Consider the following 18,919-nt stretch of genomic DNA (forward strand, 5'->3'; position numbering starts at 1 on the left):
AAAAAAAAAAAAAAAAAAAAAAAAAAAAAAAAAAAAAAAAACAAAAAGAATTACTCAGGCACATAGGTAAGCAATGGTGTGTTAGAAGCAAAACAGAGAAGAAGCTGATGCAAAAGTACTGGACAATCGTAAACACAGAATTTTACTGAGGAAAATCTATACAAACCCCTAAATTATCTATGTTGGCTAATTCGGCTTGACTAATTTGGCTACTTTTATAAAGTCAGGCAACAGAGAAAACACTAATAAGTGGAAGCTGAATTCCTATCATATTTTTGGACTTCATATCTGTCCTCTCTGACATAAGGGCCTTTCTTTCCATGGTTCTGCGTCATCTCCGTAAGGCCCTTACCACCTCTTGCCAGAGAATTCCAACCAGCCCTGGCTTGTCTCCCTTTCATCCTCTCACGGCAGCAGAGTAGCATGGGGCTCTCTGGAAGTAATGTGCCAGCTGATCTGCCTGGAGAGCAGCCCTTATGTACCTCTCTCCACTCCAGACCTTCATGTTGATCCACATCGATGCCTTAGCCTGCTAGTTAAGAGTTTGTAGAATCAGGCTCTAAACTACGGAACAGAGAGAATTTGAGTATTCCTTCAAGTCAATAGTTCTTAAACTTTTAGAGTCTGGAGAAAGCCATAGACGTCCCCTTATTCACCAAGTCATAGTGCCTACTATGTCCCAGGCACTGTTCTAATCACAGAAGGAACCTGGACAGAATAGACAGGATCCTTCATTCATGGAGTTTGCTTTTTAAAGAAGCAAAGGAAAATAGAAAATATATGAACAAATAAATCTAAAAATATCAATGATGAATCTTAGGAAGTAAATCGAGAAAGGGTAACAAGTTTAAAAAGTGACTTCAGATTAGGAGATAAGGGAATAAGAATAACAAGTGACATCTGAGCTGAGCCCTGAATGATAAAGAAGCAGCTATGGGACTATCTCGGAAAAGTACCACATGCATAGGTAACGGCTGTATGGTGCAAAGTCTTATGGTGGAAATGAAAATGCACAGAAGAGGCCGGGCGTAGTGGCTCACGCCTGTAATCCCGCCACTTTGGGAGGCCGAGGCAGGCGGATCACGAGGTCAGGAGATCGAGACTATCCTGGCTAAGGTGGTGAAACCCTGTCTCTACTAAAAATACAAAAAATTAGCCAGGCATGGGGGCGGACACCTGTAGCCCCAGCTACTCGGGAGGCTGAGGCAGGAGAACGGCGTGAACCCGGGAGGCGTAGCTTGCAGTGAGCCAAGATCACGCCACTGCACTCCAGCCTGGGCAACAGAGCAAGATTCCATCTCAAAAGAAGAAGAAGAAGAAGAAGAAAATGCACAGAAGCAAAACTGATAGTCGATGTACACCAGATTAGCTATACTGTCATCAAAGTATCATTTTCAGTATCAATGGCTTAATGAATTCCTCTACTTATGCATGCTTCCCAGGGACCCCGGGATCTCCCCAAAAACAGCAAGTAAAGTTAATGTCGCCAGGAGCCTATTCCTCTCTACTGAGGTCTGCTTTCAAGTTCACTGGTTGGTGTCTAGGTCATATCATTTGTTAAATATTTCTAATATTATCTCTGTACTAAAGCATAGCACAGACATCATACAACGTCAAAGGTGAACCTGGATGCCCTAAAATCCATCTTGTATCTTTGACTAATAATCCTAGCTTTATGTGCTAACAAAGTGACAGCATAATAGCCATTCAACACACAGGAAGCAGATTTCTTGGGTCTGAATTTTAGCTCTGCCATTTACTTAGCCATGAGAACCTGGGCAAGTTGCCTAAAATTTCTGTGCCTCAGTCTCCCATAAAATAAGAACAATTATGTATCATAGGATTTTTGTGAGATTGTAGTGATACAATGCATGCAAAGTATTTGAAAGGCCTTTGGTATATTAGACATTATTACAATGGTTATTACACAACTTGTGAATTCCTGCTAAGCTATGCTTACCACCCCAGTCAAATGCATTATATTTTCTCCCCCTAACTCGCCTTTTTTCTTCATTTCCACTGGCTGAATTTCCACCAACTTACAAAGCTCAGATAAAATGCCACAAACACCACAAAACTTCTACTAGTTACAGATTGTAGAAAAGCCATTTCCCTTCTCTGAACAACTATTAGTACCATCTAGTACCAACTATTAGTACCACTGTTTAAATCACCTAAATGTAACTTCAATCACTTACTATCTTACAGTGTAATTTTGTGTATTGTTTTGTGTACTTATTCACTGGATTATAAATTGATTTAAAGAAGCACTATTCCATAGACATATAATTTGAGATACATATGTAATTTAAAATATTCTATTAATAGTAACTATATAAAATGTTAAAAAAATAAAAGAGGAAGTTAATTTTTATATATTTTATATAACCTAATATAACTAAAATATAAATTTACCATGTAGTCTATATAAACAAATTATTAGTGAGATAGTTTATGTATTATTTGTACTGAGTCTTTGAAATGTAGTGTGTATCTTAAACTTACTGCCCATCTCAGTTTAGACTAGCCATATTTCAAGTGTTCCATAACCACATATGGGCAGTAGTGACCATTCAGAACAGCACAGCTTTAGGGCATGTATTATCCTTTACAGCTCCGTATTTATCACAAAGCCTAGCACAGCACATCCCCTATTTCAGAAGTTCAATATTAATATTTGCTAAATTACTTTAATGATTTATTTTAAATCAGTACAAAATCTAACCGCATGGAAAACACATTTCTGTTAGTCATAGACAAAAAATATAAACCTGGGAAAATGATTTTAGCTTCTTTAAAGAATAAGAAGTTTGTTTTTACCTCAAGATTAATGAAGTAAATTTTTCAGTTATATTTCTTATTAAAAAGGTAGTTTAGATTCACCAAGTCCTGTTTCACTGAAACTGTAATATACAGCAATAAAATGTATTTATTTGTGTGTTTGACATGTTCAAAGAAATAATTTAATCCTACTTTCTGACATGAGTAAGAATTTTAGGCAAATATAACTCATGAAACAAACATGCAGAATCTGGTAAGTTTCAGTGTAAATATTTTGAGGTCATTTTTCTCTTCACCATGACTTTTCCTTAAAATGATGTGCTCTGAAATGTATTGTTTTCATAAATGATTTTCCAGTGACTCAGAGGCAGTTACAGAAAATGAATGACATTATTTTCATAGTTAGCAACAACATGCTGTGGGGACCAGACCAATCTGAAGCATTCTTGTTAGAAAGGCTGATATGAACAAAAGGAGAAATCCTAACATGTTTTCTAATACTCTAAAATTGGACCTACCTACTCCTTCTTTATTACCTCTATTCTTACCTTTTCTTTTACCTGTATGTGTCTCTATGACTGCAAAACTGATTGTGTTACAGAATTATAAATAATTAACAAAATGTAGTAATTAGAAAAGTAAAAGAACTCACCTTTGGCAATTTCAATGGTAATTTGCAAAGTGGCAACTGAGAATGGGTTTCATTAATTACAAGAGATTGATTCAAGTTGGGGACTATCTTTCCTTTAGGTACTTTATAAACGACAATGGTGCCTTTGTAATGAGGGCAGCTATAGTTTCCAAATTCGTCCACTTCTTTGATTTGGAGTTCCAGCCTAGGTTTTCTTTGCAAGTGAAAAATAAGTGTGTAGTCTTTTCCATAATCCTTCCCGTTGCCTAAATAGAAGTAAAATGTATTTATTACCATTAAGTTATCTCACTTTGGGAGGCCAAGGCGGATGGATCACGAGGTCAGGAGATCGAGACCATCCTGGCTAACACGGTGAAACTCCGTCTCTACTAAAAATAAAAAAAATTAGCCGGGCGTGGTGGCAGGCGCCTGTAGTCCCAGCTACTCGGGAGGCTGAGACAGGGAATGGCGTGAACCTGGGAGGCGGTGCTTACAGTGAGCGGAGATCGCGCCACTGCACTCCAGCCTGGGCGCTAGAAGGAGACTCCGTCTCAAACAAACAAACAAACAAACAAAAAAAGTGTCACTTTGTGTTACTTAATTTTTAAAAATCCAAATAATTATTTTATTTTAAAAATACGATTAAAACTTTTGTGTATCATTATCTTTTGTCAAAACATAACCTGACAAAGGAGCAATAGGCAGAGACCATGTAGATTACTCAAAAGATTTCTCATCCGTTGTTGGGCCAGGTGCTCTCTGGCTGCTTCTAAATCAAATAATCTTTAGCTTTTCTTTCTCTATTCCATTTTGATATAACCAGAAACTACTTGAAATATTCAGCTTTTGCAGCATTTAGAAAATTATTTTCACCCGTTGAGAATTATCTTTTTCCTTTCCCCTAACTATTCATACGGTGACCTCACAATAGACATTCCAGAACTGCACTCTCCTATAACATGTGGCAATTTAAGTTTAAATGAAAATTAATGAACAGTAAATAAAACTAAATTTAACTCCTCAGTCTACCCACATTTAAAAGTCTCAATGACAGCATAGGCATAATGGCTGCCGTAATGAACAGCACAGATATAAAACATTTCCACAAGTGTGGAATTGGACAATGTTGATCTAGAACTTTCAGGTGTAATAGTTATTGAATTTGTGTTACTGAAATTTCTATGAAAACCTGACAGATTCTCCTAAAATCATAATACATAAATGTTTTATCAACTCCTTACTGAAAATTCTAGAGCTTTTGTGAACATAACCTTTCACTTATTGGGGTTTTATCATGACAATCAGGATATTTCACCTGTTATTTCAACAGTAGAATAAACACTACCATGTTTCCTAAGGCAATATATGTCTACAGCAAAATTTGTAAAATTTATAGGAAGCTATAATGTAGCACTTAAGATAATATGTCTTGAATGTATAGATCTAGGTTCAAGTGCAACCTCTATGATTTGTGTATTCTGTAATATTTATCTGTTAATGTTTTTCCATTGCTTTTCATATCTCTGAGCTTCTTAGAGCCTGAGCTTCCCTTAGCTTCCTTACCCTTAAAACAGGAGAAATAAAGTTTAACTCCTAGGATTGTTTAGGAAATGAAATGAGAAGATATAGATAAAATAATTGTCATAGGACCTGGCACACAGTAAGTGCTCAATAAATCACAGCAATGATGGCAACTGATAAGAGGCAGGATTCTTCCACTATTTGGAATTTGCATGCAAAAAAAAAAAACTCAGATTGTTTAAAGAAATGTCAAGATGAAGCTTTTTTTTTCCCCCTTTTTTTTTGAGACTGAGCCTCACTCTGTCACCCAGGCTGGAATGACACAGCTCCACAGTGGCACAATCTCAGCTCACTAAAACCTCCACCTCTCAAGCTCAAGCTATCCTCCCACCTTAGCCTCCCAAGCAGCTGGGACTATAGATGTGGGCCACTGCACCAGGCTAATTTCTTTTTTTTTTCTTTTTTTTTTTTTTTTTTTTTTGACGGGGGTTTTTCCTGTTGCCCCGGCTGGTCTTGAACTCTCCTGAAGGCAAGCAATCCACCCTCCTCGGCCTCCCAAAGTGCTGGGATTACAGGCATGAGCCACCGCACCTGGCCAAGATTTAGCTTTCATGTCTACATGGAAACTTCCTTCAGCTACTGTAAGCCAGCATACAGTTGACTGCCCAGAGTTCTCCCTCATGGAAAACTTTCCATTTTGCCCAGTGAACAAAGACTTCAGTGAGAGATGTAGATGATACCATGACCTTTCTCCTGGTCCTGACTGCTTGAGGTCATTTTGGTGATTTTTCTAAAGCTCAGTTAAATCTAGAAATAGAGTAAGTCCAGATTACAGGTGGTGTAGGAGTAGGTCCCTTTGCAAAAGTTTGTGTTTGAGAGGTAACCTGGCTACATGGAAAAAAAAAAAACAAAAAAAACCAGATTCCTAGGACCGAATGACCAGCCAGGGTTTGTCTTCTTTTTTTTTTGAGACGGAGTCTTGCTGTCTCCCAGGCTGGAGTGTAGTGGCACAATCTCGGCTCACTCCAAGCTCCACCTCCCAGGTTCACACCATTCTCCTGCCTCAGCATCCTGAGTAGCTGGGACTACAGGCGCCCGCCACCACGCCCAGCTAATTTTTTGTATTTTTAGCAAAGATGGGGTTTCACCGTGTTAGCCAGTATGGTCTCGCTCTCCTGACCTCATGATCCACCCGCCTCAGCCTCCCAAGGGTTTGTCTTCTTAAGAGTATCTCACTTTGGTTAAAAAAAAAAAAAAAAAAGTAGATTTGGGGTCATTTAAATGTTATCTAAATAGTAAATTAGGTAAATTGGGGTTTCCAGATCACTGGAGTAACATCTGGCTAACTTCTGTTTCCATACTACTAGAGTGCTACCAAGAAAAATTTTACTACTTTCGTCCCTGTGGAATACCCATTGGTAAATTTCCCCTTCTATCCCTTGAAAGACATTAAACTCTCTGCCGGGGGCACAATTATTCATAAGAAATTATTTATACAGAAGATATAAGGGTTGAGGGTGAGGCATAGCCACATTGGTTCAATTGAGACCTAAAATGTATACCAATTTTTAAAACTAAAGATCTCTAGGGCAACTCTCTAAAGATCACATTTATATATGAAGTAGGGATGAAATTATTGAAGATTTACTATTAGTAAATAGCATAATCTTCATTTTGTAAACAGAAACCATTATGTAATTGTTTAAAGTTGGAGTTTCATTGTTGTTAAGGCATAATAATATATTTTAAAGACTCCTGGCCCCTGAACAAAAAATAAATCCAAAAAAAGAGAAGCAGCATGGGCGACAGCGAGACTCTGTCTCAAAAAAAAAAAAAGAGAGAAGCAGCATGAAGAAACTGCACTACTCTGATTTTTTTTTTTCCTCCCTCACTGGCATATTTACAGGAGAAATAAAAGAAAAACTCATTCATTCCATACCCAAAGTGTAAAATCAACCACTAGTTGACCTTTTGAGAATCTTTTTCTTCTTCTCAATATCTTACGTATATAGTCTCCTAGAAGTGTCTTGAGATAGTAGCTATTTAGTAAACACTTGTCATGTAAAAAGTTCCAGAATTTACTTATATTTTGTGTATTACCTGCTGTCCCTTATAGCAATATATTTTCTTCTCAATAATGGGCATTAAATATTTTTCATTGATGACATAGAAAATACAAATGTAAGAATAAATGTTTTTGCTTAGAAAAGTCAGATAAAAAAAAAATTGAAAGGGCTAGCAGTCCGGGAAACCAGAAAAACCCTGTGAGAACCAATGGCTCAGTGTATTTCTATATTCTAACCCATTCCCCACCAGCTCTACCTCTAAGCCATGCCATCTTTTGCCTGGTTTACTGCAATTAAACAGTAACTGGTCTCCCTGCTTCTGCTCTTGCTCTAAAGCCTATTTTCAATGTAGTTATGATCTAACTCAGATCACTTCTCTGTTGAAAACCCTTCATGTTTCCCCAAATCACTCAGCAGAAAAGGCAGTCTTTCCAATGGCCTACAAGGCATGATCAGTTCTCACCTCATCTCCCACAACCTGTGCTCACTCCCTCTGATCCAGCCATCTCAGGCTCCCCCTGTTCCTCATATACACACAAGGCAAGTTTCCACCTAGTTCACTGGCACTGGCAATCCCTCTGCCTGGGATAAACTCCCCTGAGATAGGATTATGGCTTGCTTCCTCACCCTCTTAGAGACTTTTTTTTTTAATGTCACCTTTCCAGAAAGGTCTTCCCTGAGATAAAACTATGAGCCTGCTACACCCTTTAAGATCCCCCTATCCTTTCCCTGCTTTATTCTTCTATAATTGACTTTTCAGTCCAAATTAAGCTATGCATTTTATTTACTTATTTGCTTATTCTCTGTCTTTCTTCATTAGACTTTAATATACATAAGGTCAACAAATTTTTGTTAAGCAAATTAAAGAATGGCAATTATATAGGTGTAGAGATACATGTAGAGATACATCCTATAGAATATCTAGAAAAATCCCTTCCCTGGGCCAAATGGCATTCAGGGCAACTTTAAAAGACAGACCTCACAGGGCATTACTACATGTTATGGAGGATGCCATGGTGTCATTATATAAAATCATATTAAAACACTTTCTGGCACTTTCTGGATTTTGTGTGCAGTGGGGGCTTGGATATCATGCAATAATCCAAGTGCTAAACTGACAACTCTAACCTAGGGAATGAAAGCTTGCTGTAGCTTGTTTCCAGAAGAATGCCAAAAACCATCATAAAAACCAAAAGACGCACCTATCCATCTTCCTTCCTATTAGAGATAGACCTATGACCTTCACTGAAAAATCATTCATATTCTCTATAAGTGAATAGAGAGATTTTGGCATTTCTCAAAGGGCAGTAATCTAAATTTATTAATTAAAGTTTTAAATACTTTTAATTGCACTTAATACCATAATGTTTTTTTTTTTTTCTAAACTTTAGTCTTCATTTCTTTCAACGAATACTGAGTTTATTCTAACTGTCAGGCTCTGCTCTAGGTGCTGGGGACTGAATGCTGCCCTCCAATAGGACGGAGACTGAATGCTGCCCACCAACAGGACAGCGCCTTCATGGATGGGACTGTGGTAGGAGAAACTGGCATTGATCAAACAATTAAATGAAAAAAATAGAAAATTGCATGTGACAAAGGCCACAAAAGAGAAAAGAAGGATCTGCAAAAGTATAATACAACTATTAAAAAATAAAATAAGGTCTGACATAATCAGGAAGGAGAGAGAAAGCTTCTCAGAACATGATCATTGAGGTGAGATCTGAAGATACAGCAGGAGAGAACTGGGGGTGAGGGTGGGGGTGGGGAGGGCGAGGAGAACCCTCCATGCAGAGAATCTCTAGCTTTATCTCTTTGAGATTCACAGAGACTGCTCTAGGCCCTGATAAAAGGATGGATCAATGCTTTTACCAGGATGAGATACCAATTGTTTACTGAGTATCTTGTCCCTCTTAGGCAGAGAAAAACCCAGTGAGGCTCCAGATCTGAGCCTGTGTCCCTAGGAAAAGCAAACCCAGGATCTGGGTATCCTGCCTGCTCATTTTCCTTGAATGAAGATGAACTCCTCCCCATCCCTTATAGGGAGGAATTGCACAGGTGCCGGCTGCCTTGGACGCTCTTGGTTTAGCACGTGCTCCCCAGTCTCCACAACAGGCAGTGGAATATTCAGTACCACTGCATGTGAGTAGAACAGTAATGCACTCCTATTTAGGGTAGTTGGTAAACACAGCTGCTGTCCACAGTATTACAAGAAAATCATTTGCATCATTCGTTTGGGTGGGACCCTTCTGGTTAGTACTATGTCTCATTAGAGAGATTTCTCCAGGGTGGATGCTGTGGTTTCTGCTCCGGAAGCCAAGTAGGAAGGGGCCTCTTCCACCCTTCCTTCCTCTCCCTCCTCTCTCTTCCCTGCCCCATTCTCTGCCATCTTTGTCACTTGCTCACTAAGTCCCATCAGCTGGCTCAGATGCTGAGATCCTGTATGTGAGAGTAGAATAGACACTTAAAATTGGGACACTTTAGGTCTCACTTATTCCTGAGATATCAAAAAAGCGGGGAGGGCAGCATCAGCTTCAAGCCTTGTCCCTTTTTTGAAGCAAAAAAGAGCTATTCCCTTTTTTGAAGCAAATTAGAGCTATTTCCTGAATCAGAGAGAAAATAGGCATAATAAAATTAAATGGGATCCATATTAATTTATAAATAAACGGAGCACATCCCTTCAAGTAAGTACGTAGAAAGCCTCCTGGAACAGAAATCTTCATAAAACCTGTCCTGAATTTTCCCTCTCACCTCATTTTTACACACAAACCTGTTAGATTTTATTCCACCACAGGGCAAGCAGTTAGAAAGAGGAAGGTGTTGGCTTAACCAAAAAGAAATTGTTGTGATGGCAACTCTTTCAAAGACGTTTGCTCTCTATTCCCACACAGCTCTTTTCTCTTCTTGTTCTTTTTCTTCCTTTTCTCTTTCTCTTCATCTCTTTCCTTTGACCCCTTTGGTCTCATCTATTCTTTCACTTCTCTAATCTCTCCTGCCACCTTTCGTATTCATCCTGCTTGCTTTCCTCATCACTGTCATGTAATCATTCATTCACTACACACTTATCAGAAGCACTTGCATGTTCATTGCAGCACTATTTACAATGGAAAAGTCATGGAATCAACTTAGGTGCCCATCAATGGTGGACTGGATAAAGAAAATGTGGTACATATGCACCATGGAACACCATGCAGCCACAAAAAAGAACAAAATCATGTCCTTTGCAACAAAATGGATGCAACTAGAAGCCATTATCCTAAGCAAATTAATGCAGAAACAGAAAACCTAATACTGCATGTTCTTATAAGTGGGAGCTAAACCTTAGGTGCACATGGACATGAAGATGGCAACAATAGAAACTGGAGACTACAAGGGCTGAAAAACTCATTGTTGAAATCATTCTGTAGATATAAATCTATCAAACATTGTACAGAAAAAATGAAGATTATAGTTTGTCAGTCAATGATATTTCTTCAGTGTATTTGATTAAAGTGTACAATAACTGGTAATACATTACTGGTATCAATGTTTAGTTGGGTTGATATAAAAAATAAAGCATTTTGTAAAGAAATAAAAAGCTTTGGATATACCAGTTCCTATGTTAGGCTCGGAGGATGTATTAATAAGGAAGACATGGTCATTGCCCTCATGAAGTTTTCATTCCGGTGAAGGGTAAAGGACATAGCATAACTATACGAACAAAAAGTAAATAAATTAATTAAATAATTTCAAATTGTGGTAAGATTTAGAGTGAAAACAAAAATAGCACTAGAGAAATATGAGAAAAGAAGTAAGCAAGGTATGTCATTTAGGCGATCTCAGCTCACTGCAACCTGCAACCTCCGCCTCCCGGGTTCAAGCGATTCTCCTGCCACAGCCTCCCAGTAGCTGGGATTACAGGCACCCGCCACCACACCCGACTAATATTTTGTGTGTGTGTGTTGTGTGTATTTTGAATAGAGACGAGGTTTCACCATGTTAGCCAGGCTGGTCTCAAACACCTGACCTCAAGTGATTTGCCTGCCTCAGCCTCCCGAAGTGCTGAGATCACAGGCATGAGCCACACACCCAGCCTAGATCAATTATTCTTAATTTCTTTTTTGCCACAGACTCCTTTAGAGTTTGGTGAAAACTGTCCATTGATTCTCAGAATAGTCTTTGAAAAATATAAAATAAAATACATGGAATTAAAAATATGGCAATTATACTGAAATATAGATCTATTCACACATCTTTTGGGAGTCCACTGACCCCCAGGTTAGATTCTTTGTAAAACATCTTAAAGAGTTTGGATATTATTTTAGATAGAATAGGAGGTAAAAATCCAGTTGTAATCACTGGTATAATATAGTATGATTTATGTTTTTAAATTATCACTCTTATTACCACGTGGTAATTGATTTCATATGGCCAATAATGGAAGCACTTAGAAGGCAACTTTACTGCTGTAGGAGAGAGATAATCCTAGCTTGGACTCAGACAGTAACTGTGGAGAAGGCTATTTCTAAAAAGTGTCACTTAGAATCTTCCCATAAAGGAACATGCATTCCCTAAGTAGAGAATAAAGAAATGGGAACGGAAAAAGTATAATAAAGAAGTCTTTTTCTCTTCCTACTTCCTAAAGTCTCTCGTCAATCCTCTGAAGGTTTCCTTAGTAACACAAGTTTAGCAAACTCTTCTGAAGAGCTTGTGGCTTATAGCCCATAAAATATATAAAAAGATTTCTTTATACTTACTTGAAGCAAATACGTTTCCAGTAAACCTTAAAAGAAGTTGTTCTCCTTCTCGAACTTGGAAATGACGAGATGGCTCTGGAGGTCCCCCAAACCCTTCCAAGTGCAGGTCCTTAAGCACCTGGCTTAAATCTTTGGAAGGCACCACTAAAATAGCTATTCTATGTGGATTGTCCTTCTGGTGAGACAGTACTATGCAGGCAGTGGTGCTGAGCATGGCTTCCTCTAAAGATTTCACAAAAGTAACCAAATGACTATTGTCCATGATGGAAGAGAGGTGAAGTACAATAAACCTGCATGGAAGAAAGAGGTGAGACCCGAGGGAAAAATGCAGCGTCAAGAACATCACTGATATCAAATAACACCCAAGAAAAGAGCCATATCAAACAGATGTCTTTTAAAATCAAGTATTCTCAAAGACAACAGGTTAGATTCATTAATGATTGTAAAGAAACTCTTGGCCATCAAGAAACCGGCTCAGGCTGGGCACAGTGGCTCACGCCACTTGGGAGGCGTCCCAGCACTTTGGGAGGCCGTGGAGGGTGGATCGCTTGAGCCCCGAAGTTCAACACCAGCCTGGGCAACATGGCAAAACTCAATCTCTATAAAAAAAGAAGAAATAAAAAAGAAACCAGCTCAAATCAAAATAAATTCTAAAACATGTTCTTAAACGAAGAAGTCATACAGTCTCAGCTCAGCTCTAAACATGGCAGCATATTTTAAGTGATATTTTAATTAGAATTACAAAAGTGCATACTTAAAATATAGAAGAGAAAGATGAGCACAATAATTTATTGACTTTCCATAGGATGCAGAATATATACCATAATTAAATGGGGATTAAAATATGCATCTCTGTGTAGGTGGGAAGGATTGTTAGGACGGACCTTGGTAGGAATTGCATTGTGTCTCACCCTCCCCGCATACATACACATTCATATGTTGAAGTACTATCCCCTAGTACCTCAGAATGGGACCTTATTTGGAGATAGGGACTTTACAGAAGTAATCAGGTTAAGGTGAGGTCATTAGGGTCTTCTCTAATCCAGTATGACTGATGTCATAAAAGAGGGAAATTTCAACACATAGAGATGCACACAGAGAAAACACCCTGAGACCATGAAGATGGCCATCTACAAACCAAGAAGAGAGGCCTGGGCAGATGCTTCCCTCACAGCCCTTGGAAGGAACAAACCCTGCTAGCACCTTGATTTTGTACTTCTGGACTCCAGAACTCTGAAACAATAAGTTTCTGTTGTTTAAGCCACCAGTGTGTCATACATTGTTAGAGCATGCTTAACAAACTAATACAGACCTCTTTCCCTGGACTGGGCTACCCATTCTCAAATTCTTCTTCAGTGATTCGGCCTAAAAAAGGCCCTCACCCAGAGCAGCCCTACATCCATAGACAAGGACTGACCAATGTAGGAATGTAAGGCCAGCCGCCTTGGTACTCGCACTGCAGAGCTCCCTAGAGGGTGTCAGGCTACAGAAATACTTCATCTGAAACCATCGTTTTTTCCATCTTCCTCTTTGCCCTACAGGATTCACCCAAGAGCTCTCTTTCAATAAATCACTTGCTTTTCATCTCAGAATCTATTCCTAGGAAACCGGATTCAAGACAATCATAAATGTAAAACTTCCCATTATGAAACAAAAGCTATCTTTAGATATATGATCACCTGTCTCTATGAGTGGCTACTCTTAATGAACCTTAAATCTGTCTAAAATTCTTCTCATATTGGGCTGTCTAGAAAACATGGAAATGAGAAAGCAAAATGAGGGCACTGAAGTAACAAATTCCGCTTGTCTATACATAGTTATGAGCTATGCATAATATGAACAGTTAATTACTATCTCCATGGTATTTCAGAAATGAAGGTGCTATTTTAAAACTATTTTGGAGTTAGCAGAAACCTGTAGTTACGAGTGCTTTCCAAAAGTACTTGTTTAACTATCATAAATGAAATTACAGATAGCATATCCATGTCAATTCTGGTTTGCATTTTAAGTATCCTTTAAAGAATGGTTAATATTTCTATTTGAAGAATAAAAATTTAATCTTACTATTCCATTTCTATAAACACCAATTATGACCATCAAGAAAGAGTATCATCAACTTTGATTGTTTTTGATTGTATTACCTCTCCAAATGTTCATACAATTCAACTGATACCAAGCCGCTCTGTATGGTTTTCACAACAACATCATCAAGCCCACACCAACCACTGTCTTGGCTTCTGAATCCCAGTAATTTCAAACATTCACTGGCATTTTTCCCAGGTTTTCTTACGGAGGTACTTTTTGTCCTATATAATGGTAACAGAAGAGATATTGGTACAATTTACGTGGTATAAATCTTATTTAATGCATGCATTCTTTCATTGTGAATGATCTAATAACAATTCATTAAGTACATACTATGTGCCAGGAATTATGCTTTGCACCAGGAATACAGAGATCAAACTATATAACCCTTGTCCTACAGAAGCACGTAGTAACACAGTAGTATCTGATTACAGCACAAGATGACCTTTGTGATAATTAAGAAACATACAGGGTGGTTTAGGAGCAGAAGCAAGAGGTTCGGGAAGCTTGCAAAGTGAAAATGCTAATATTTGAGATGAGCTCTGGAGAATGACAAGCTTTTTACAACTGGCAAAATAGATTTAAGAGAGTACCCAAAAACATTAATAAACTCACTGATGTAAACCCAGATGCTCTAGAATAGCAGAGTGGTTGTATAGCAAAAAAGGGAAGAGCACAAACCCAGGAGCAAAACTGCCCAGTTTCAAAGCCTGGGTGACTCTGCCTCTTATGAACTGTATGACCATGGGCAAATTATTTGATTTCTCTGAATCTGTTTTCTTACCTGTCATATGATAATCATAATAGTACTGATATGGTTTGGCTGTGCCCCCATCCAAATCTCATTTTGAACTGTAGCTTCCATAATTCCCACGTGTTGTGAGAGGGACCTGGTAGATCATTGAATCATGGGGGCAGTTTCCCCCCATACTGTTCTCGTGGTAGTGGATAAGTCTCATGAGATATGATGGTTTTATAAGGGGTCTCTCCTTTCGCTTGGCTCTCATCCTCTCTTGCCTTCTGCCATGTAAGACATGCCTTTCACCTTCCACCAGGATTGTGAGGTTTCTCCAGCCACGTGGAACTGTGAGTCCATTAAACCTCTTTTTCTTTATAAATTATCCAGTCTTGGGTATGTCTTTATCAGTGGCATGAAAATGGACTAACACAAGTACCAACATCATGGGATTAAAGGAATTAATATTTGTAAAGCACTTATAATTGTAGTGAGCATAAGTAGTATTAATATTCTAACCCTACTTTCTACTGTAGACACAGCTAATTTGCTTTCTTCTACAATTTTCCTTCTTGTGTAGCCTGCCCCACCCAAAGGCTCTGAAGAAATTGGCTGTATGTACCATGTGATATTTTTCCCCAACCACAGTTCATGTGACTAACAGTATACCAATTTCCAACAGCCAGCCAATTTGATTCTCTTTCTTTGGAATTTGACTAAGTGGCCCATGGACTGTAACTTGTCACAGTCCTGTTTCTGTGTACCTTGGTCAATAAAAATTAATAAGCAGAAACATTATTCAGAAAGGCAAAATAGATGCTAAGAGAGAAATGGAGAAAAATCAAGAGAAGAGGAGCCATATAGTCCTAGAGATGGAGAAAGCAGAGGTTCACTATTGTAGCCTCACAATAAACTCTTTTCTTGAATTCGTTTAGGTGAACATCTGTTCCCTACAACTAAAGGAAGAAAAGTCCCTGATATTGAAACATCTTTGGGGAAAAATACTTAGTCTAATGATGCTACCTACACTCCACAAAGAAACAGAGCCATGGTATATGAATGGAGACCAGAATGTGAATTTCATATCTTCATTTGTGAAGTGAACTAGAGTTACAGGCTTAAAAACCAACTTACTTTCACAGGTTGACCTGTCCTATGACCCATAGATTCAGATTAGAAACTGAACTTGATTTAAAATGTCTACTCTGAAAACTTCTTACTCTGTATTGGTTACTTCACGGGATCAGCTAGATTAAAATTAGGAGCTTAGGGGGAAAATAGCATTTACTTTTTTGCTGTTGGGTTATAACCACAGATATGGTAAATTCTGTAACCCTTGGAAGTTAATAATTTATTCACACAAGAAGTTACACTCTTACTGAATCCAGAATATTGGTCATTTACTAGAAATTGACTTCAATGTAATTTTTTTCTGATAGCATTCATTCACTTTTTTTTCTGTCAAAAACCTAAATTATCTCTGAAGACCGACAGGCTCCCAAGGGTAGTGGGGCTGTCCCTACTCCCAGGACCACTGGGTATATAACCTAAACCAAATAGTGCATTGGTCATTCATTAATGCTGCTCACCAGAATATCCAATTTCACCCTGATCTGAATACATGACAGGGTAACACTTCCTGGCCTCTGTGGTTGAGTGGGGCCAAGTGACTAGTTCCAGTAAATGATGTAAATGAAAAAAATATGTGTCACTTTGAGGCCAAGCACTTCATTGCTAATATGGGTCTATCCAAAGTTCTTTCTTCTGCCACTTTGATAGCAACCGAACAGTGGCTGTTCTATCTAGAATGAGGATGACCAAGAAGCAGCCTACCTTTGATGGCCATGACAGATGCAAAGATTGTCATTTAAGCCCTTGGGATTTGAGAGTTTTGCTATCATGCCATAACCCAGGCTACTCTGCGCTATATCTGTCTTCTGGTTCCAGTGATCCATTCAGTGATGGGTTTGTGACAGATCTGGAGTGAGAATCAGGCCCTGGGCTTTTATGCATATTCATAGGGAAAAGGCTTCCTCTTTTCCATTGAATTTGGACTTATAAAGATGTAGCTATGTTGCCAGAATGAGGAACAAACATGCCAGAGAATGGAATTGGCACAGAGGAAAGCAGATAGAGATGAAGAAGAGAGACTAGGTTCTTCCTGGTTGAGGAATAAATATATAGATAGATACATCCTCAGATTTTTAATTTACATATATCAAAAATTCTTTTTTGCTTAAACACTTTGGATTGGCTTTCCTGTCACTTAAATCAAAAGAGTCCTTAATGATATAAAGATTAAACTTAACCTTTAATAGGCACAGTCCACATTCAAATTAAATAATCTGGTCGTATACTTGTGTTTCTCAGCTGGTAACAGCTCTGCAACTAAACTATTTCCTTAATATATGCTATTAGCAAAGTTTGACAACTAGTATTGTCTGACAGTGAATAGCACTTGATCAAACTCCATAAAAGGCAACATGCTAACACAGTGATAGTTCCAAAAATAGTAAAGATTTATTTTTTAAATGTGTTTATTTTAAAATGACCAATTTTGCTTGGGACTCACCCAGACAGTACTAATCTCTCTGAGGCTACTGATTAAAATGTCATGCTACTGTATCTGTGGAAAAAAAAAATATATGATACAGAATTTGACAAACATTCAAACCATCAAAATTCTCATTCTATATTGTATTTTACTCTCAGGGTATTTTCTTTGTGATATTCATGATGCATAGATCTTTAAACATGAATGTCGCCAATGTTTTGAGGTTAACTTTTTCTCAGAAAAGTATAGTCATTAAAGTATCAATTTTAAATAGTGTGCTGTATTCAAAAAACTTCAAATATTTTCCCACTTTAAGTTATTCATGTTGATTATAAAATTCATTTAAAATGGAAAAGTAAAGGGAAGAAGAAAGTCCACATAGCCACATTGCCTGAAGTCGAATATTATAATATATTGATAAATTTCTGGTAGTTTTTATTTCTACATGGATTGTTATTTGTCTTTAAAGTGGTGAAATATTTGACATATTTTAAAACATGTCATATTTATGTTAATATTATGTCATAAATATTGCCATATTTATGTCAATATTTGACATATTTTATGGCAAACTGTGTACCTTAATTTTACCATTTGTAATCGGTGTAATCATTGTTGGATATCAATTCAAATGACCTGAGTGCCTACCACACAGCTGAGAGAAACGTTCTCTCCTGATGTGACTCTACATTCTGACTGTAGGTCCATCTACCCTTGGAGCTTTACCCAGTTCAAGGTGTCACAGTTACAATTATTGTACAGAGAAAAAGACCCTCCATAATCTAAGTAGTCCTCAGTCTTCATGTATGGTCCCATTCTCTTTTGCTTTGCTGATGTTGCTGCCTCACTGCTATTGAAAATGGGAGATCCTCCATGAGCTGATGCAATGCCCTCATTTGGTGTATTTACCTACATGTGCCACTATTCCGGCAATAGTTTTTAAGGTGAGGAAAAACAAGAAAACTCTCTCTCCACTGTTATGCTATGTGTGATTCACTCATTCCACCCTGAGCTTGAGCTCCCAATGACACTGTACCTTAGTGGACCCACGCACCCTGGCCCCCAACATGCCCACACAGTAATTTTTTCAAAGAAATTTTCACAGTGCTAGAACTGTCTTATATTTTATTCAGTTTCTGGACAAAAATGAGCCTAGGTCATCCTAGGATGAAATTTAGTCATCCATTCAAATTTCTTTCTCTATTATGCTATATTTTCTTGCCAGCTGAGAGCAGAATATCCACTTAAACCCAACAGAAACATTTCAATAATGTTGTACCTCAGAAAAAAAAAAAAAAGGAGTGATGACTTCAATCTCTTTCATCTCAGGAGGTTCTGCTCACTTTGTAGATTTGCCTGTCTATCCCTAGGGATGATAAGATTCACATACCAAGGAGTATACAGATAAGTAGATGCATTGGCTAAGACTCTTTGGGGTACAGGTAACAGAAACCCAAATCCATTTTGCTTAGTTATAAGTCAATTATTATAGTAATCCTTGATTGTTAATGGGGCAAACAGACAAATGTGGAGAGTCTCAAATAAAAACTCTGTCTGGAATTGGAACATCATCTTTATCTAATTACTTCTCTGCATCTTTCCTTTTTTATCTAGTACTATTAATGATCATTTTTTTTCCAGCAGCAGAAATCATGGCTGTTGACAACTCCTGAGTTTTATATCCTAAGATACGAGCTACCCTCCAAATTACCCTTTTTATTAGGCATCAGGGAATTATGATCAGCCTCTTGTAGGTCAAGTGTTTAATTATATGTAGGGATATTAATGAACATAGAAGCTCCCATTGCATCT

General features: G+C 38.0%; 1 protein-coding gene across 3 annotated transcripts in view; it reads right to left on the minus strand.

Moving 5' to 3' along the window:
• The window catches only part of LOC116463742 (death domain-containing protein 1-like), a 62,234-nt gene that overhangs the window by 24,361 nt on the left and 18,954 nt on the right, over nucleotides 1–18,919 (minus strand). For all 3 annotated transcript variants that reach the window (XM_032146992.1, XM_032146993.1, XM_032754177.1), the window contains 3 exons: nucleotides 13,874–14,038; nucleotides 11,733–12,022; nucleotides 3,434–3,678 (listed from right to left, as the gene is read on the minus strand). In XM_032146992.1, coding sequence (XP_032002883.1) covers nucleotides 3,434–3,678; nucleotides 11,733–12,022; nucleotides 13,874–14,038 — 700 coding nt within the window. The remainder of the gene's footprint in view (nucleotides 1–3,433; nucleotides 3,679–11,732; nucleotides 12,023–13,873; nucleotides 14,039–18,919) is intronic.

The sequence above is a fragment of the Hylobates moloch genome, unplaced genomic scaffold (assembly GCF_009828535.3).
Source record: "Hylobates moloch isolate HMO894 unplaced genomic scaffold, HMol_V3 SCAFFOLD_56, whole genome shotgun sequence".
Classification (NCBI taxonomy): Eukaryota; Metazoa; Chordata; class Mammalia; order Primates; family Hylobatidae; genus Hylobates; species Hylobates moloch.